The sequence below is a fragment of the Erpetoichthys calabaricus genome, chromosome 1 (assembly GCF_900747795.2).
Source record: "Erpetoichthys calabaricus chromosome 1, fErpCal1.3, whole genome shotgun sequence".
Taxonomy (NCBI): domain Eukaryota; kingdom Metazoa; phylum Chordata; class Cladistia; order Polypteriformes; family Polypteridae; genus Erpetoichthys; species Erpetoichthys calabaricus.
Genome location: NC_041394.2, coordinates 719,687 through 739,002, shown reverse-complemented (window position 1 = coordinate 739,002; position 19,316 = coordinate 719,687). Strand labels below are relative to the sequence as shown.

General features: G+C 40.3%; 1 protein-coding gene across 4 annotated transcripts in view; it reads left to right on the top strand.

The window, feature by feature from the left end:
• Positions 1-19,316, top strand: part of LOC114644085 (uncharacterized) — a 113,319-nt gene that overhangs the window by 8,634 nt on the left and 85,369 nt on the right. For 3 of the 4 annotated variants that reach the window (XM_028792329.2, XM_028792330.2, XM_028792328.2), the window contains exons 1-2: positions 2,441-2,595; positions 14,880-14,948. In XM_028792329.2, coding sequence (XP_028648162.2) covers positions 2,509-2,595; positions 14,880-14,948 — 156 coding nt within the window. In that variant the 5' untranslated portion in view covers positions 2,441-2,508. Of the gene's footprint in view, positions 1-2,440; positions 2,596-14,879; positions 14,949-19,316 lie in introns of those variants that run through there. The other variant, XM_051935543.1, reaches the window with a different exon arrangement.

Below are 19,316 nucleotides of genomic sequence, written 5' to 3'. Positions count from 1 at the left end.
TATATATATATATTTTTTTTTTTTAGCAAACTTAGTTTTCTAATTTCTATATTGTACCCTAAACACAGAACTTGGGACATACCAGTTCACTTAATTAGCCCTGGAACAAAAACCTGCAGCCACAGGGGTTCACCAGGACCGAGTTTGGGAAACACTGGTTTAACTTAACCAAAAAATACATTGTTAAAACTGAAACGTTTTTCAGAGTAGAAAGAGACAAATATATGTGACATTTTGAAGAAATCATTGTATGACCTGAATAGCACCATTCAGAAAACATCATCGCACTAATGCAATATTATTTGAAAATGAACAGATCGGGTGTAAATTTGTTACTTATAAAAGTTAGCTTTTTTTACTTTATTTTCTCCGTCTCGTTCACGCTCTCCCTCCCCTCCTGATCTGACCCTAACTAACTAACTAACAGCGGCAGCATAAATTCTCAAGAGACAGCGGCATCACATCTCCAGGATGCTTTCGTTTCAGATGCTCATGCATCGCGATGGTGCTGCCATGAAAAGAAAGCTCTGCTTTATATAATCTGCATTCAACTTTTTTCTCTTTTTCGGTGAAGTGCTCCCACACTTTAGAAAGTTTCTGTCTCAATTTTTTTCCATCTCCTTCCCCCTCCTCTATCCGACTCGCCATTGCAACCACGTTTATTTCCCTTTACATTCTTCTCCTCCGATATTCTTTCTTCATTGGTAGGACTGTGTGCAGTCTTGACAAAGAATAACAAACGATACTGACCCCAGACATTCGTGTAGTGCACTGCAGTTACAAAAACCAATGTGGTTCTTTGTGACTGGAGCCTCTATTGAAGGTTCTGTTTATGATGCGTCGACAATAAAAAATCCGCATTGACGATTTTTTGTAGTTGACGTCGTTGATTACGTCGACTAATCATTGCAGCCCTATTGGTCTCCAATTTATTTTTGTCGGTAAGATATGAGATAATCTGTCCCCTTATGAAATCCTTCAGAGTTTCCCAGAGTATTCCTGCAGAAACCTATTTGTCAGCAGGCGCGTGCACGTGCATTACTTTTCGGGATTTTTGGAGCGGAAGAATGTGGAAGTTGGCGTTCGCTGGATTTTTTTTGTGCGCAAGCACATTTCCGCTTTTGTCCGCACGCCATGTTATAGTGTGAATTCTACGCACAGCGTTATGCATGAGGCCCCTGGTGACCCCCACAGAACACAACAGGGTCGCACCAAACTCCAGCTGCCAGCGTGCCACAGCCACCCAGGAGGGCTGCCCTCTAGTGTCCCAGGGGACGTATTGCCTTAGCGATGCTGTCTCCCCTGGTCCTTTCATTACATTGGCGTCCCGGCCAGGTAATGGCTGAACTTCCCATCATGACTGGCAATCCATATTTATGAAATACACCTCAAGAATTATGAATGTCTCTCTGATACACAGAAGGGGGAAAAAATCACACTCGCCTGTAAAAATGTGGTAAATGTATATTTTAACAGTAAAAAACTGGAGTGCAAGTCATAATGTTAAATGAGGGAAACATCTAAGTGCCTGTATATTTACATTTAAGCACTTTTTAATTGCCAATATCAATTAATAATAAGAGAATATTTATACATATACATATATATACATATGTGTGTGTTTGAGAGAGAGAAATGGTGAAAACTTCTTGTTTTAATTAAGCCTTGTTTCAGATTACAGAAAAAAGTGAAAGAATATGACAGATTGTAATTATGAGAAACATTTTATTTTGTTTAATGCTATATGTATTATAGATAAATGTTTTTGTACGTATTGTATTTGTTAAAGTGTGTATTTTAAAGGTAATGTTATTAATTTTAATACTTTATGGTCACTGAACAATAAGCCTACAGAATTTCATTTTGTTAATAAAGGAACAATTAACACTTGTAGTTCTATAGTTTAATTATAAAAATACGCTTTAATGGAGGAGATAAGGCTTCTATGTGTCTTTTTTTTAAAGGAATAAAGAAAAAAAAAAATAGAATCAGCCAATCAAGTAACCTGAAAATTGATGACCAGTATTGGCCTTAAAACCCTGACCAGATCATCCCTGCTGTGGTGAGGTTTCCCAGCCAGTGATGGTTTGATTCTCCTCAGGCTCGTGGACTGTGCCTTTGTCCACACGTGTTTGTGACTCGCTAATTCACAGGTGACGACTGCATGTGCCACTTGTGGAGGGCACATCAGCACACGAGCATATTGACCAGATGATGTCTTTGACTCTTTTTGATATTTAGTTAGTCCTTAAATCTCACTTGTCCTAAAGCTCTCTGATATTTGGATAAATCGGGGGGAGCCGTCAGTTCTCAAAACTAAGCAAGAACGTCCTTCTGAGAAAACACACATACAAGATATTTGTAATACAAACCATCAGCAATCAGGAACACATTCTGTTAAAATATGTGCACCTCAGTAAAAATCTGTTTCAGGTTAACATGTTTGTGCTTTTCTTTTTTCACAGACCAGACTGATCATCATCTGAGAAGACGAGCCCTGGTGCCATCATGGATTTTGATGCACTCTACAACAACATTTTTCTGAAAGTTGGCAAGAGTAATAATAATAAAAGATTGAACAAAATTTACTGTAAGGTACAGTGTGCCCCCTTTAAGAGAAATGTTGTTTAGCCGCTGCATGTTATGAAAATGTTGTTCTTGATTAACTCTTTTAGGGCTAATTTTTTTTTTGTTTCTTTTCTCCCAGGGCTGAATATTTTTCCAAAAACTAACATTTTTTAAAAAAAGAACACAAAGCAATTGTTTAACATATCAAATCAACAAAAAATATTTCCTTTTGACAAATGTTACTGTCTCGCATGTTGTATGAGCCTGCATACTCTATGATTTCACATACATATCACATACATTTTACACAGCAAAGTCTGATCTCGCTCAAAGCAGCCAATTTCAGTCATTGCCACATTGCACTCCTTACAATACGTGTTGCTTTGGTGCCTATTTTTCAATTGTCTGTTGCTGCACTTTCTCACATATATTGTTAGTGTGTACTGTAGAGAGACAAGTCACCCATTTGCCATCGTGCCATGCCACTGCCACCAAGTTTTCTGCCTGCATGAAAACCGTATTGTCACCTCTTTTCATCTTCTGAAACTTTATGAACTTTATGTATGGCATTATAGCCTGGCTCACCCCATGGGATTTGCTTCTGTTTATTACAGAAGTGAATAAAACTTTGCAGCAGCACGTACCTAAGCCACCAGGGGGACAAAACACGTTTGGACCAATGCCCCTGAAGTTATATCACCAGTTCTGTCCCATCTCTATTTGTAATGCCACAGCGCGCTTCATCTCGTCTTTCGTTGTGGGTTTCCACTTTGGAAAACGAGAATGCGATGCAAACGCAGCCCGCGATTCAAAAAAAATCTCTGCCTACCTGTTTCTCTCATCTGACAGTAGCTGAAAAGCAGCATCAGGAGAGAGCAGCCAGAAGTTGTTCAGCAGCTGGTGATCTGTCGTGTCCAACAGCAAGCCATGCCGTCTTGTAAACTCCAGTAGCCAGATCGGCTCTCAACGGATCAATGTCTGTATATTTATCCCATGCGAACCTTGCCGTAGATGCATCGGCTGCGCGAAGGCACTCAACTGGCAGCAGATCCGCTGGCGCGGCATCGGCTGGTGTCTGATCAGCTGATGCTTGCTTCTCACTCTCTTGCTCGATCTCCTGATCACTGCCAATAAAATCCGATTCTGAAAAATCAAGAGTCCGACTCCGCGATAATGCGCAAAACATCGTCTGCCAAGTGTTTTCTTTTCTGCACTTGCTTCGCTGCCTGTTCACATGTCGGTGCCATCTTGCCTTTGTTTACATTTCGCAACTCACGCACACACAAGGTTTAGTTGCTGAGTCAACGAGTCTAGCATTCCTCCAAGCACAGAGGGAATGCCTGTGACGTGACAGTGAGATTTGTCGCCATTAACAGCTGATTGTCGCCCCCTATCCCTGGATGTCGACTTTTGTCGACATTAGCCTTCAACCCCTCCTGTCGACAAAAGTCGACATCCGCCCTAAAAGAGTTAATTATTGGTCTGCTGCTGGTCTTTTTTTTTCAGTCCGGTTTCTGAATTGTTGTCATTTTCATCTCTTTTTTGAATGATTTAGGAAAGGTGGGTGTACCTGCACCACTGTGCCATGTCTAGTTCTTTTAAAGGTCGCCAGGTCTATGAAGTCTTGGGATCAGCACAGTCCTCACATGCAATGCAAAAACCTCATAACTGCCATTGTTTTTTTTCATAATGGAGTTTGTTTTTTTAGTTTTTTGGAGTTACAAGGTCTTTCCTGATGTTATAAGGTAGTCAAAAGTCAAAGTGAACTTTATTGTCATCTCAACCATATACAAGTATACAGATAGACAAAATTGCAAAGCTCAGGGTCCACAGCATAACAACATGAAGTGCAAATAAAAAATTGTAATTAAATTAAAAATAGAATTAAAATTTAAAGTTAAAACAAACAAGACAAGACGTTGTGCAAAGACAAGATTGATGCAATGTATGGTATTATGCAATCTAGAAACATAAATATAGTCAGTAAATATGAAATATAATAAATAAATAATAGATATAGATAATACAGAAATTATCAGTGTATGACCAAATAAAATGTCTTCATTCCGGTCATATCACGATGAATGTTGCTACATATTTTACATACTGTAAGACCAAAACCTAGAAATTCCATTGACCAATCAGGAATGAAAACGTTGGATTTTGATCACGTGATTTAAATGCTGTGACTGCACGATTTAAATGGCAGGTGGTGTTGATTCGTGAAAAAAAACCAAACAAAATTGTGTACGTGAAGCTCAGGAAAAATGAAATCTTGAGATCGTTTATTTTAGGGGCAACATCAGTTTCTGAATATGCTGAAAACTTTAAAGATGTGCCATGCCAGGTTTTTCCATAGTTGGCGAGAGTCCGACACATTCCCTTCTGGGGCTCTGTGCCCTCTACCGGCCATTACGCAGTCTCCTTCATGGCACTCTCAGCCTTCTTTATATGAATTGCCAATTTCTTGGTGTCCCCCTTGTTGTTAGCTCCATGCAGATGTCCCTGTCTGTTGTGGCCACCTAGCATGACAGGAGAGCATGCTGTCCCCTTGTGGTGCCCCCTTCCTTCTGCAGTTGCTTGACACTCTGGAACCTGACTGGTTTATAAGCACCTGTGCTGCCAAATTCAGTTCTTGTGTGCCTGCATTTACCTGACCTCTTGTACATGTACCGTGATGGTCACTAATTATTTTAATACGCATTAACTAATTCACAGATTAGGGACTTCTTTTGTTGAACTGATTCTTTCTATTTTTTTTTATTTCCATTTTAATTTCTTAGAATAGTTTCTGAAGGAATAAAGTGAAGAAAGTAAAATCAACCTGTGGCAGGCAAGTGTGGAGGCGCTTGTGTCACATACAACCAGGGAGCGAGTTAATAAAACAACTTTGCACCCACTGCACCTCAATTCTAGTTTTTAACTTGTGTGACACAGATACAGTCATTTTAAATACAGAAGGAGCTGAACTTTACAGTCGTATTTGGGCCAGTTTCATATGTGCTATTAACACTAGAATTACCAGAGCCTACAAAAAAAACTCGTAGATCCGGCCCACCTTAAATCCGTTTGCACCTCTCTCTCAGCATCTTTTGTCCTGTAAATGTGCCAATAAAGACAAGCAGCAAGCAGTCTGCTATTCCACCCCCCCACCGCCACAGAACGTGCACACAGTTCTCCCAGCTCAGGCCTTGATTGATTATCTGGGAGTGAAGTGCTGGAGTTTCAAAGTGGAAATAATAGATCGTTATTTGGAACACATGCATTTCATGTGTGTTCAGTTTCTACAATAATCTGTGTAAACATATTGTTAAAACAGAAACGTTTTTCATATTTTAGTAGTAAATGACAAAATGTTGGCATAAACTATATAATGTGTGAAGTCTGAAGTCCAAAGATCAAATAAACACTTTCACAAAAGGTTCAAGGATAAAACAACAGTTTCCGTGGCGTAGCAGTAAGATCTGCTGACTTGTAATCAAGAGTCCCCGGTTCGATCCTGACTGACTCCCGTATTTGCCATTTTCAGTAGTAGTAGTTTTCTTATTGTTAATATTATACAGTACATACTATACACTTGGTTTGCGTTTGTAACAGACGGTGTACATTTATAGGACTTGTGAAAGTTACCGTTTTTGCTTTTATTCTCTCAGTCACGATCACGATACATACTACCGCCCCCCCACCCAGGGATCTGACGCTGTTACTTTTTATCTGCAACTGGGAATAACTCTAGATGTGAGTGGTGTTTTGAGACAATGGAATTGGACATTCTCTCATCTGGAGGGATAAAAGCTGACGCACAAACGCTGGCAAATCTGCCTTGCTTGTATCTCATTGTCACTTGATTTTTTTTTTTATTCAATTTTATTGAGTGTTCCTTCTTACGCTGAATTAGTATGCGCCTTAAGGCCCGTGATGTCAAAGCCGCACTGACAAAAAAAAACAGAGACATAGGTATATATGATATTTGGAACTATTCATTTTATGACCATATAGTACATCTCGGAAAAAATTGAGGCATGGATGCAACATTATTCACATTCACCCCGCCCCACCCAGGGCTCTGATGCTGATAGTTTTTATTTGAAACATAGTTTTTGTAATTTCTATAAAAGAAAATAACTGATTGGTATATTTTAATATAGGAATAAGGTATATTTTTCTTTTAAACAATAGTTTCGTCCTGATTTTCAGTCTGCTTTTCCAGGTGTTCTCATTGTTTAATTTATCTATTCTTTACTAATTAACACTAGAATTACCAGAGCCTACGAAAAAACTCGTAAATCCGTCCCACCTTAAATCGCGTCTTAGATCCGTTTGCACCTCTCCGTCAGAGTCCTTTGTCATCTAAATGTGCTGATAACAAAAGCTACTAGCAGCCAGCTATTCCAGCCCCCCACCGACTTAGAACGAATTTCTCCTAGCTCATGCCTTGCCTTGATTTGATTATCTGGGATTGAAGTGGAGTTTTAGAGTGGAAATAATATAGTGTTATTTGGAATACACGCATTTCATGTGTGTTCCGTTTCTATAGTAGTCTGTGCAAACACATTTTTAAAGCAGAAACGTTTTTCATATTCTAATAGTAAATGACAAAATGTAGGCATAAACTATATAACGTATGAAGCCTGAAGTCCATATATCAAAGAAACACTTTCACAAAAGGTACAAATAAAAGAACACGTGCGCTTTTCTTCAAAAATATAACTGCACAAAAAAAAAAGCCGCGTTAGCATGCCACATTGACATTCTTACTACAACCGCCGCGGTGGCGTAATGGTATCAGCTCCTGACTGGGGATCAGAGAGTGGCGAGTTCGATCCCGCATGGCTCCACTTCGAGAAATGAACTGCTCTTATTCTTACAATTTTAGAATAACAACATAAATTTGATTTCAGTCTGTAACAGCCGGTGTAACTTATCATACTGGTAAAGGTTAGGTTTTTTTTTTTTTGGTTTTTTTTTTTTAATTCACTTTTCATTCTCGCAGTCGCATTCAGAATCAATCCATACAACCCCATCTGACATAAAGACGCGCTATAGGTCTGCAGTGTACCACGATGCATACTACCGCCCCCCCCCAAAACGGTTCTGACACACAAACGCTGGCGAAGCTGCCTTCTTCGTATCTCACCGTCACTTGAAATCAGCAGTTCTTAGCTGCTTATCAATCCATACAACCCCATCTGACACAGCTGTTTTCACATAAATAAAAGTGTACTTTTATTCAAGACTATAACCGAAGAATAAAGAAAGCAAGTTACAGTTGGTGGTTGATACGACAGCTTGCGTGGTGCAATGCTAAGAACTGCTGATTTCAAGTGACGGTGAGATACGAAGAAGGCAGCTTCACCAGCGTTTGTGTGTCAGAACCCTTTTGGGGGGGCGGGGCGGTAGTATGCATCGTGGTACACTGCAGACCTATAGCGCGTCTTTATGTCAGATGGGGTTGTATGGATTGATTCTGAATGCGACTGCGAGAATGAAAAGTGAATTAAAAAAAAAAAAAAAAAACAAAGCTAACCTTTACCAGTATCATAAGTTACAGCGGCTGTTACAGACTGAAATCAAATTTATGTTGTTATTCTAAAATTGTAAGAATAAGAGCAGTTCATTTCTCGAAGTGGAGCCGTGCGGGATCGAACTCGCCACCCTCTGATCCTCAGTCAGGGGCTGATACCATTATGCCACCGCGGTGGTTGTAGTTAGTGTCAATGTGGCATGCTAATGCGGCTTTTTTTTTTGTGCAGTTATATTTTTGAAGAAACGCGCACGTGTTCTCTTATTTGTACCTTTTGTGAAAGTGTTTCTTTGATATATGGACTTAAGGCTTCATACATTATATAGTTTATGCCTACATTTTGTCATTTACTATTAGAATATGAAAAACGTTTCTGTTTTAAAAATGTGTTTGCACAGACTACTGAACGGAACACACATGAAATGCGTGTATTCCAAATAACACTACTGTATATTATTTCCACTCTAAAACTCCACTTCAATCCCAGATAATCAAATCAAGGCAAGCCATGAGCTAGGAGAAAGTCGTTCTAAGTCGGTGGGGGGATGGAATAGCTGGCTGCTAGTAGCTTTTGTTTATCAGCACATTTAAATGACAAAGGACTCTAGCGGAGAGGTGCAAACGGATTTAAGATGCGATTTAAGGTGGGACGGATTTACGAGTTTTTTCGTAGGCTCTGGTAATTCTAGTGTTAATGGCTTTGACACTACAGTGGTTGCAGCCTTTGCTTATTCCATGTTGTTTGCCTGGCTGTCTGCTCTGCTCGTTTTTTAATTGTCATTAATAAGATACAACGAAGGGGAAAAACTGCAGAGAGAAAGGGCAAAATAGATTGAAGTCAACACAAGAGAGTCAAGCATTTAAATCTATAGCAAAAGCAGAAATATTTCTGAATGTCTTAAGGAAAATGTAAAAATCATGCTGCTGTGCCTGTCTCAATGTAGAATTAGAGAAGAGAAAAATACCAGCTAATTAAATGAGCTCAGTGTGACCAGGTGTTGTCACTGATTAGAAATCTGTTTGGAACAAAAACCTGCAGCCACAGGGGGTCCCCATGCAGAACCGAGTTTGAGAAGCACTGGTTTAAACAATGGATAAAGGGAGAGACAGAGACAGACCAGTCAGGACTTTTATGGTTCATGTTGATGGAGACCTGACTCTGAATCGATTTGCTGATTTCAGTGCCGCCTCCTGTCCACAAACGTGTAGCAGTTCAGAATTTTGCTGCCCTGATTGTGAAGGTTTGAACTCCGCTTCCTTAAGAATTTGGCCATCAGCATCTGCCTGAGATAGAATTACTGTGGGCCTCAGCAGGCTGCTGACATGTTGTGTTAATAGTCCGAGGGAGCCCACCGAGTCGTGCCCTGTTGTGGGCTCTTCATTTAAGACTATTTAGACACAACAACAGAACAAAGATGACATTTGTGGGGACTCGTGTTTGTCTGCTGCTCTGTGGAGAGGCTGCTGTGGACAACAATTCATTTAGCAGTTTAATTTCAAATTGTGATAGGAAGTGAGTGCTGTGATGAGTTTGAACGTACCAAAGTGTTCAGTCTGTCCACCTGAAAGTCCTCAGCATGCTATGGATTTAAAATGGTGAAGTTTTTTTGTTATTTTGATTTGTTATTCTTTGTTAACCCTGAAGGAAAGTGATCTTTTCGCATGACCTTTGGGGGGAGGGGGTGTCAGGGTGCAGGGTTAACCATTCAATGTTCAGGTTAAGGGCCCATTGGAGTAGGATCCCTTTTGGTGGTAACGGGATTTGAACTGGCAACCTTACAGATACCAGCACAGATAGACAGAGGGCACTTTATCTGTGTCCAGGGGGAAATGTGGCTTTTTACTGAACTCAATAAATAAATATTAAACTTGTTTAGCATGGTGGGGAATTACAATGTTGCTGTTTTTCTTTATACTGTATGTTATGATGAAAGTAGCTATTCTATTAATTGTTTGAATCAATTAATTTATGTGCGCCCCACAATTTTATTTAGTCACATATAATCACGGAAATTGTGGTTAAAGAATTTTTTTTTCTTTTCAGTGCATTTATAACAAAAGCAAATAAAATCATTTTACTTTTAAAAAAAAAAAATTATAGATATTTTACTTTTAGTTTTTGAGTATTTTGCCCATGATTTTTCTGTAATGATTTTTCATAAACAGGAAGCTTCCTTAAAAGTATTACATAATATATCTTCTTTGCAGAATTATTTGAATACTAAAAAGAATTATATTTTGATCTCTATTTGGGATTAGCGCTCGGTCGCTGCAAAAAAATAAAAATATCGATGACAGAACAGCAATCTTATGCCAATATATCCTCACCATGAGCATCAAGGCTACTCCTTCGCAAGACTAAACCAGTAAAGTCGGCCTACATATTTACCCACTCCACTCAATGGAAGAGGCAAGTGGGGGCAATCTGACGCATCTTTCACTTGTCTGCTCCTGTATGCTCTCTCAGTCAGTGTTGTGTGTGTGTGTGTTAGTTGGAATCACATAACCATTGATTACAGCAATATTTGTTACATAATTGCATCGGTTTTGACAGATCATTGTATTGTCATTGATACTGAGCACGTACAGTATGCAAAATTTTAAGAAATTTGCTTTGCCAAAAATGGGTTTAAAATCAGTTGCAAGATTTGGCCCAGACAGAATGACAGGAGTTAAGTTAAATAAAATTGTTTAATAATAAAAACAGAAGTCCCAAGTGGGGTAGTACAATGGCATCTCACCGTAGGTACAAAGGAGCCCCAGTCATGTTTCTTGACACGCTAAAAGTCCTTGGCGTTGCTGTGTCAGAGAGACGGTGTACAGCATTGTTCATAATGGCACTCTGTTCTGTTTTCATTCTTTCCGTCACTACGACCTTCATCAGGTTGAGGGTGCATTCAAAACCTGAGCCTGCCTGTTTAATGAATTGTTTGATTGGTGGGCCTTTCTTGAAGTGATGCCCCTCTAGAGCAGGGGTGTCGAACTCCTTGCCTGGATGGCCCCAGTGGCTGCAGGTTTTCATTCATACCATCTTCCTAATCAGTGAGCAGTTTTGACTGCTAATTAACTCCTTTTCCCTTCATTTTCATAGCCCTGTTTTTAAGGATTCAGTCCTCTGGCTGTCGTTAATGAGGAAAGGAATAAATTCAAACAGAAATGAGATGTGAAACGAGCTGACAGTTGACCAGCGAAACTGAGATTTCAAACTCCAACCAGTTTCTTAATGAGAAGCTGATTCTTGCTGGTAAACCTGTTATTTATTTCCATGCCTTGTTTATGCTCTCATTCTGTCACAGCAAACATTTCCAAAACTTGATTTTTCAAAATGTTTTGGTGACGTGAGAGATCAGCCGTACCAAGACCCTCACCTTTCTTTACATTCAGATATTGTGTGACAGGCACAGGTGAACTGGGCATGTGGCAGCTCGTTTTGTATCTCATTATTGCTTTGCTGCTAATTAAGGAAAAAGAAACAACTAAGGGGCTTGAGTCAAGTTAATTAAAACTAAGGCAAAGACTGGTCACTAATTAAGAAGATGGTTAGAATGAAAACCTGCAGCCACTGCAGCCCACAAAGGACTGAAGTTTGACATCCCCGCTCTAGAAGAGGGATTCCCAGACTTGTTTGTGCGGACCCACTGTGGCTGCAGGCTTTTGTTCTTACCAGCTTCTGGTTTTAATTGGATTTCTGGGCTAATTAAATGAACTGCTATTGCCCAAGTCCTGTGTTTTGGGAACAATATAGAAATTAGAAAACTAAATTTGGTAAAATTATATATATGTGTGTACATTATATGTATACGTTTATATGTGTGTGGTTGTGTGTGTGTATGTATGTGTGTGTGTGTGTGTGTGTGTGTATATATATATATATATATATATATATATATATATATATATATATATATATATATAAACTGTTTAACAATTAATCCATTATTTTCTAATTAGTCGGTCTAACTTTAAAGTACAATGAAAGCAACACAAGTGAGTTAAGCATTTAAATATGTAGCAAATATCGAAATATTTCTAAACGTCTTATAGATGTAAAAATCATGTCTCTGTGCTTTCTTAATGTAGAATAAGAGAAGAGAAAAAAGAGAGATTAATGTTATCAGTTGTCTCTGATTATTTGGTTGAAGCAAAAACCTAAAGCCACAGTGGGCCACCAGGACCGACTTTGAGAACCCCTAAGTTAGTACATTTTATATAGATGTGTGTATGTGTATATACTGTGTGTGTATATATATATATATATATATATATATATATATATATATATATATATAATGGTTGAAATAGTTTACTGTCAAAGAAATGCAAAGAGTACGCGACACGTGTTTCGCCCTCATTCTGGGCTTATCAGGCGTACAAACTCCACTGCACTCCCTCTCGGGAACTTGACTTCCACCGTTCCTGTTAACTGCCATTTCTTAATAACATGAATGAGGAAACAACAACTTGGAAACCCTTTGCTATCTACTTGTTGCCTTCTCCTGCTTTGTGAGCCTCCATTTTTTTTTATTTTTCAGAGTGCTAGGCCTCTGCTGATTATTGGGACAAGGTTGGAGGAGTCAGAGTTTCTACAGCTTTGACATTTACATCACCTGGGGTTTTCTAATGATGGCTGTGAAGAAGCCATAGCCGCCCTGATGAGCTAATGAAGGCCTGGGACCACCTTGGGAAACATTATCTGAGACCTCCGATATCCTGGGGTGCCCAAACATTTGCAGGGTGCACCTTTCCATTTTTTTTACTGTACGACTGTACAAAACAAAAACAGCACACTAATCTTGTATAAAATGCTGAAAAGTGGTAGGTTGCTTATTGCGTTCCTCACTTGTTGATATTCAGCAGGGCCACAATAACGTCTGCCCGCTGGTCAGGAGGGATTCTTTGTGCAGATTGTCTGCCAGTCATTCAGGTTGGTTGGTTCAGAGTGACTCTGATTCTCCAGCACTCCCACAGTGTCATGCTGCCGCTGCCATCACCACCCCTGCCCTGTACATAATGTTTTACATTTTGGCCAGACAGATCTCCCTCTATTGGACCACATTCTAGTTGACTCCTTTTCCTGCAGTGTGTCAAATGTTTTTATGGACATTGAAATAAACCATATACAGAGATGTATGAGGGAAGTGTGACAGTGGTGTGGTCCGCGGTAGGAGTGACAGATGCATTCAGTGTGGAAGTGGGATTACCTCAGGGATAGGTTCTGAATCTTTTCTTATTTGCAATGGTGATGGACAGGTTGACAAACGAGATTAGACAGGGGTCCCCGTGGACTATGATGTTTGCTGATGACATTATGATCTGTAGGGGGAGTAGGGAGCAGGTCAAGGAGACCCTGGAGAGGTGGAGATATGAGAGGAGAGGAGTGAAGGTCAGTAGGACCACCAAGACAGAATACGTGTATGTGAATGAGAGGGAGGTCAGAGGAATGGTGAGGATCCAAGAAGTAGAGATGGTGAAGGTGGATGAGTTTAAATACTTGGGATCAACAGTACAGAGTAACAGGGAGTGTAGAAGAGATGTGAAGAAGAGAATGCATTTTTTAATATCCATATTGCCAGGAGGATTTTGTCTCAGGCAGTTATTTTATGTGTGTTTTGCATTTTCTGCCTCCATGTTTATTTATGGCCACTTTGTGCTTTATATCAGTCATGTGACTTATCCCATAATTGCTGCTCCGCTGGGACATCTGGCGCTACGCTACTCTCAGTGTTCAGAGTTCTCGTGTGTATCCAGTTATTTGAAAATCTTACAAAGAAATCGGGACCTAGCACTTGCTTGACGGCTCTAATTTCGCATATTGTGCTTTGGTGTAATTCCATTGTTACCGTCTTACAATAACTTTACATTTTGGCATTTACCAAAAAATAAAATTACTAGTGCCAGGCGTTTATAAAAAATTTAAAAAAACAAACCAACAATAGCTTAGGAAAGTGGGTAAATAAACACAGAGAGCCTAAGCTAACCAGTGTCCTAGAAATTTGTTTTTATACTCTTTTAAAGCGTTTGGTCATTTATAGTCTTCTCAGATGTCTGCAGCTCCCCAGTAGATGTGGGCCAAAAATTGGAAAACTGTTAATAGAGTCAGCCACTAGTGGTAAGCAAAAAGCATGAAACCAAACTGAAGTTGGATGAAGCATCAGTGCTGTGCTCCACAGTTCTGACTGAACGGGATTTCCTGGGTTCAGAGGGTGAAGGCTTTGGTGTTTCCACTGCCAAATGCAGTGGGGTATGGAAAGTCTACACCTGTCAAAAAAAAAACCTGCTATAAAACCTGCCAAAATCACAGGTTTTGTATAATAAAAAAAATGAAAACAAGATACGTCCTGTTAGAACTTATTCCACCTTTATTGCAATCTATACATCCATCCATCCATTTTCCAACCCACTGAATCCGAACACAGGATCACAGGGGTCTGCTGGAGCCAATCCCAGCCAACACAGGGCACAAGGCAGGAACCAATCCCGGGCAGGGTGCCAACCCACTGCAGGGCACACACAAACACGCACACACTAGGGCCAATTTAGAATCGCCAATCCACCTAACCTGCAGTCTATACAAAGAAGGTGAAAGCAAATCAGAAGTTTATAATGAAAAAAGGGGGAAGAAATTCCACCAAAACCTGTTTACACGAGTGTGTGCAGACCCCCTTAATTGAAGCCCCTTTTGATTTTTTTTTTTTTTGCACTTGAGCTGCTTTTTAAATGTGTTAAATTTGTGTTGCACTTTTATTTCTTCACAATGTAATGATTTTTTTTTTACTTCCTCACACAGCCGTGCAGAGTGCTCTGCCGTGGACAGATGGTCTATATGAAGCACTGCAATACCTTTGGACATTTAGAGGTGAGAACGTTTTATATTCATAGGCCTTTAGAAATGTTGCCTTTAGTTTTATGTATGCTGCACAGAATGTCAACATCAGTTTATATAATGAATAATAATAAAATAATAATCTATAAAGAGTAATGGTTTATCTTTTTTTTTTTTGTGCTACAATATTTAAGATGTAAAATTACGTCTTGGTGAATTCTTTAAGACATCTTTGAATCCCTGTAAATTAGAGCACTCCTGTCTGGACAGGAAGTCAGTCAAGCAGTCGTTATTGTTTTTGAGCCACTTTTGACTTTGACAATAAGAGTTTTTATAAAAACAAGAGCTTGTGTGGCACCCAGCAGTATATATAGAGTTACTGAGACCCTAAACATGAGAAAGCCTCTAATAAAATGACAACAAGCCCCTAGTGACGTGTGGCTTGAAAATATTTTGTTATTTTGACCCACAACATTAGAAGAGCGTTTATTGAGACGGCCTGTCCAGATTCCTTGTTGTAAGCTGACTAACATAACCTGGTCTATTGGGCTGACCTTGAGCGGTGCCAGGTTTCAGTGCCATCTCAAATAAGAGCTGTGGGAATTGAGCACGGCTGGCTTTGCTTTCACAAGTCTTAAGGCTTTGGTGCACATAATGTACCAACTGAACTCGCTGTGCCAGGGCTGAGTCAGTGACATTCTCGCTCTGTCATGGCTTTGTAAGTTTGTACTGTTGAGGGGACTGGTTTGCTGCTTCGACCATCAAGCAAGAGGACTTTGAGGGAGAAATGCCCCCATCAAAGCACTGAATTTGATTCTTGCCCACGTCCTCAGTGTCATCCTACCACTTGTTTCTTCTTTTAACACCAGTCTCGAGTTAGGTTGTAAAACTTTATTGAAAATGAAGGTAGTGGACTCGGAGATGCTGGTGTTTAATGGTGCCTGGCCACTCTGCCATCACTTGGCACAGGAGTGTTAGTCTTGTGTTGACTAGTGAAGGAGTTCTTCTTTGAGAAGGCATTAAGCTTATACACAAATGTGGTCAGGATTCGCAGAGCTTAGTCCTTTACATGAATGTTTTTAATGATGGGATATCTGTCACCCTCTGGCTCCTTTTGATGATGCAGTGATCACAGGTAAACACTCACTGGCTGCGTTCAGCACATCTCACTGAATCCCATCCATTTAAGTTGGTTGTCCTCCCTCAGAGCAGCTGCCGACTTTCTGGCACTCTTAGACGCCATCATTGCTGTTTGCTGTCTTACATTCTTGAAGCCAGACCTTTGCCAGACTCTCCTTAGCTGTGGATTTGTTCAAGTAGGCCACAACATTTTAAATGTTTCCCTGTGTTCAGGAAGGCATGTTAGCACCATGGATGGACCACGTTTCATGTTGGGAAATGCACTTTATGAGGATTGTCCTGTTTACAGGTGTCTCTGAGAGCCGCACTTGTCACAGAACATCTACCATAACAACCAAAATCTACTCCAACACATTTAAGACTTGGCTTGATGTATCAAACAGGGAACGCGTGCTTCCAGGGGATGTGTTCTATTCAGAATCGCAGCTCCTATTGTCTGTTAGCACATGGACTCCTGGAGCATTTACTGCCAGGACACTGCAGTATCAGTCTGTGCATACATGATCAATAATGACGTCTGTCAAAATATGTTAAAAATGTAAAGAAATGTGTTAGAAAGCAATGGTTTTATTATCAATAGTAACTCGGTCAAAAATGTAAAGAAGCTGTTAAGGTCTTCAGTTTGACCAGCAACACAACTAAAGGTCTCCATTTAAATGAGAGTTCTTGAGACATGTGGCACCACACAGAGCGCAGGATGAGAAGGTCATGTGCCGTCAATATAACACGTTGATTAGCGAAGTCCACACTTGTGGCACGCAACACATTTGGCAGTTGATGACAGTTTGTGCTCAGAATGTCTATGTAGTGCTGTCCTTGCAGTCATAACAAGAAGAAATGCCTTGGGGTGCATCAGTGCCAGAGCCTACAGGTGACACATTATCCAGTTGATTGTCACTGTCTCTGGCTGTCGTTATCATCAAAATGTTCATCTTGAACAAATCTAGTTGCTTCAAAACATCACCAGCTTTATGATTTTTCTCAGACAACATAACTGCAGACTATTGATAACATCTTCTGCAAGCTGTTGCGTCTTAAAAATAAATAAATAAATGTATAAATTTTTTTATAGCTATCCAGTAGATGGCAGCACTGTAATAGATAACTGAGATGTGGCATCAAGCTGCCTGCGTCTGTAATGGCTGTTTGTGCTTTGACAGGCTCAGTGAGGTTCAACTTAACTCGTGTGATGCCCAAGGGTGCGTACGGCCACCCTAACCTCTACAGAGACAGGGAGGACACCGGTTTAGCACACAACACTCGCTTTATTTAGTGTTTTGTCTTCCACAGCACACAATGCCCACAAGCCCAACACAATCCCTTTCTCTGCCAGTCCTTCCACCTCCATTCCTCCTCAGACTTTTGTCTTCTTCTTCCCAACTCTGGCCATTTAGTGGTGGCGACCGGTCCCTTTTTATAGGACACCCAGAAGTACTCCAGGTGCCCAGCGAGCTTCTGGCTATACTTCTGGGTTTGGTGGAAGTGTGGTCAAATAGGGCCATGAAAACTTCGATGTGCCCCCCCTTGTGGATGCCACGGGCCCCAGCAGGGTTGGGCTCCCATGCTCATGACCCGTGGCCCCACTGGAAACCAAGGGGGCTTCCCTCTGTCTGTCTGGGGGAGAAACTGTCCTGAAAATACTCTCTCCCCAACTCCTTTCATAATCGGGGCATCCCAGCTGAGTAAGGCAACCACTGCAGAAAGTAAAACAAGAGGAACATAGCACAAGATAAAGGATAATTTTAATATGCTTTTCACACCTGAGATCCATTGCTGTATAATAATTTCTCATATACCTGCATACAGCGAAGAGAAGCCACTGGAATGGCACAGATGTCTTGTAGTTCTTCAGTGGGTTATGTGATGATGGGCCTGCCAAGAGCATGAAGGCTTTTTTCTTGACACGGAGTTGAGGCCTACTGGGCATCTGTCTCTCTGAGGGTCTGTCAGGCTTTCCACTGACCGATGCTGTGCACAGATTTGTACCTCTTTAGCTCATTCAGTGAGCTGTTTGCAGGTTCTGCTGACTAGTGCCACATACAGATTTCGTTCCATTCCACCAAGATGGCACATTCTTACATATTATTCCAATATGTGCCGTGATGTCACAGAGTGCCTGCACTAATCAGTAAAATGTTTTACATTCCCTTTGTGGAGTCTTCAGATTGTCACAGGTGTCTGAAAAGATTTCTCTGCTGTAATTGCATGTAAGTGGATGATACGTACATAACTTATTTAAAACGAACCAAAAGCTACAGTGCGCTCAATTCTGGTTACAATTGTATTAAAGAAAATGTACAGCTTAAAGTCCACAGCAGGCTGTGATGAGGGGCCGCCACTGACTAAATTGAGGGTGATGTCACTGCAGTGGTCTTTCACTCTCTCTTGGCGTGCTGCCTGTTGCCTGCTCCAGCATGTCCTGAGGTCAGTGGTTGTGAGCTCCTTAACACTAGAATTACCAGAGCCTACGAAATAACTCGTAGATCCGTCCCACCTTTAATCGCTTCTTAAATCCGTTCGCACCTCTCCGCCATCGTCTTTTGTCTTCTAAATGTGCAGATAAAGACAAGCTGCAAGTAGCCGGCTATTCCATCCCCCCACCGACTTAGAACGTGCACAAACTTCTCCCAGCTCATGCCTTGATTGATTATCTGGGAGTAAAGTGTAGTTTTAGAGTGGAAATAATAGATCGTTATTTGGAACACACGCATTTCATGTGTGTTCCGTTTCTACAGTAATCTGTGTAAACACATTTTTAAAACAGAAACGTTTTTCATATTCAAGTAGTAAATGACAAAATGTAGGCATAAACTATATAATGTATGAAGCCTGAAGTCCAAATATCAAAGAAACACTTTCACAAAAGGTACAAATATAACAGAACAAGAGCGCTTTTATTCAAAAATATAACAGCAGAATAAAAGCCGCTTTAGCATTCGACATTGACACGCGTTTACAACGACTACCTCCGTGGTGCAGTGGTATCAACTCCTGACTGGTAATCAAAAGGTCACGAGTTCAATCCTGTATGACTCTGTTTTGAGAAGTGAACTGCTCTTATTCTTACTATTTTAGAATATAAACATACATTTGATTTCAGTCTATAAGAGCCGGTGTAATTTATGATACTTGTAAAGGTTATCTTTTTTTTTATTATTATTATTATTCAGTTTTATTATCTCGGCCGCGTTCACGAGCCCAAACACCCCCACCACATCTGACACTGCTGTTTTCACATAAAGACGCACTATAACAGAGGTA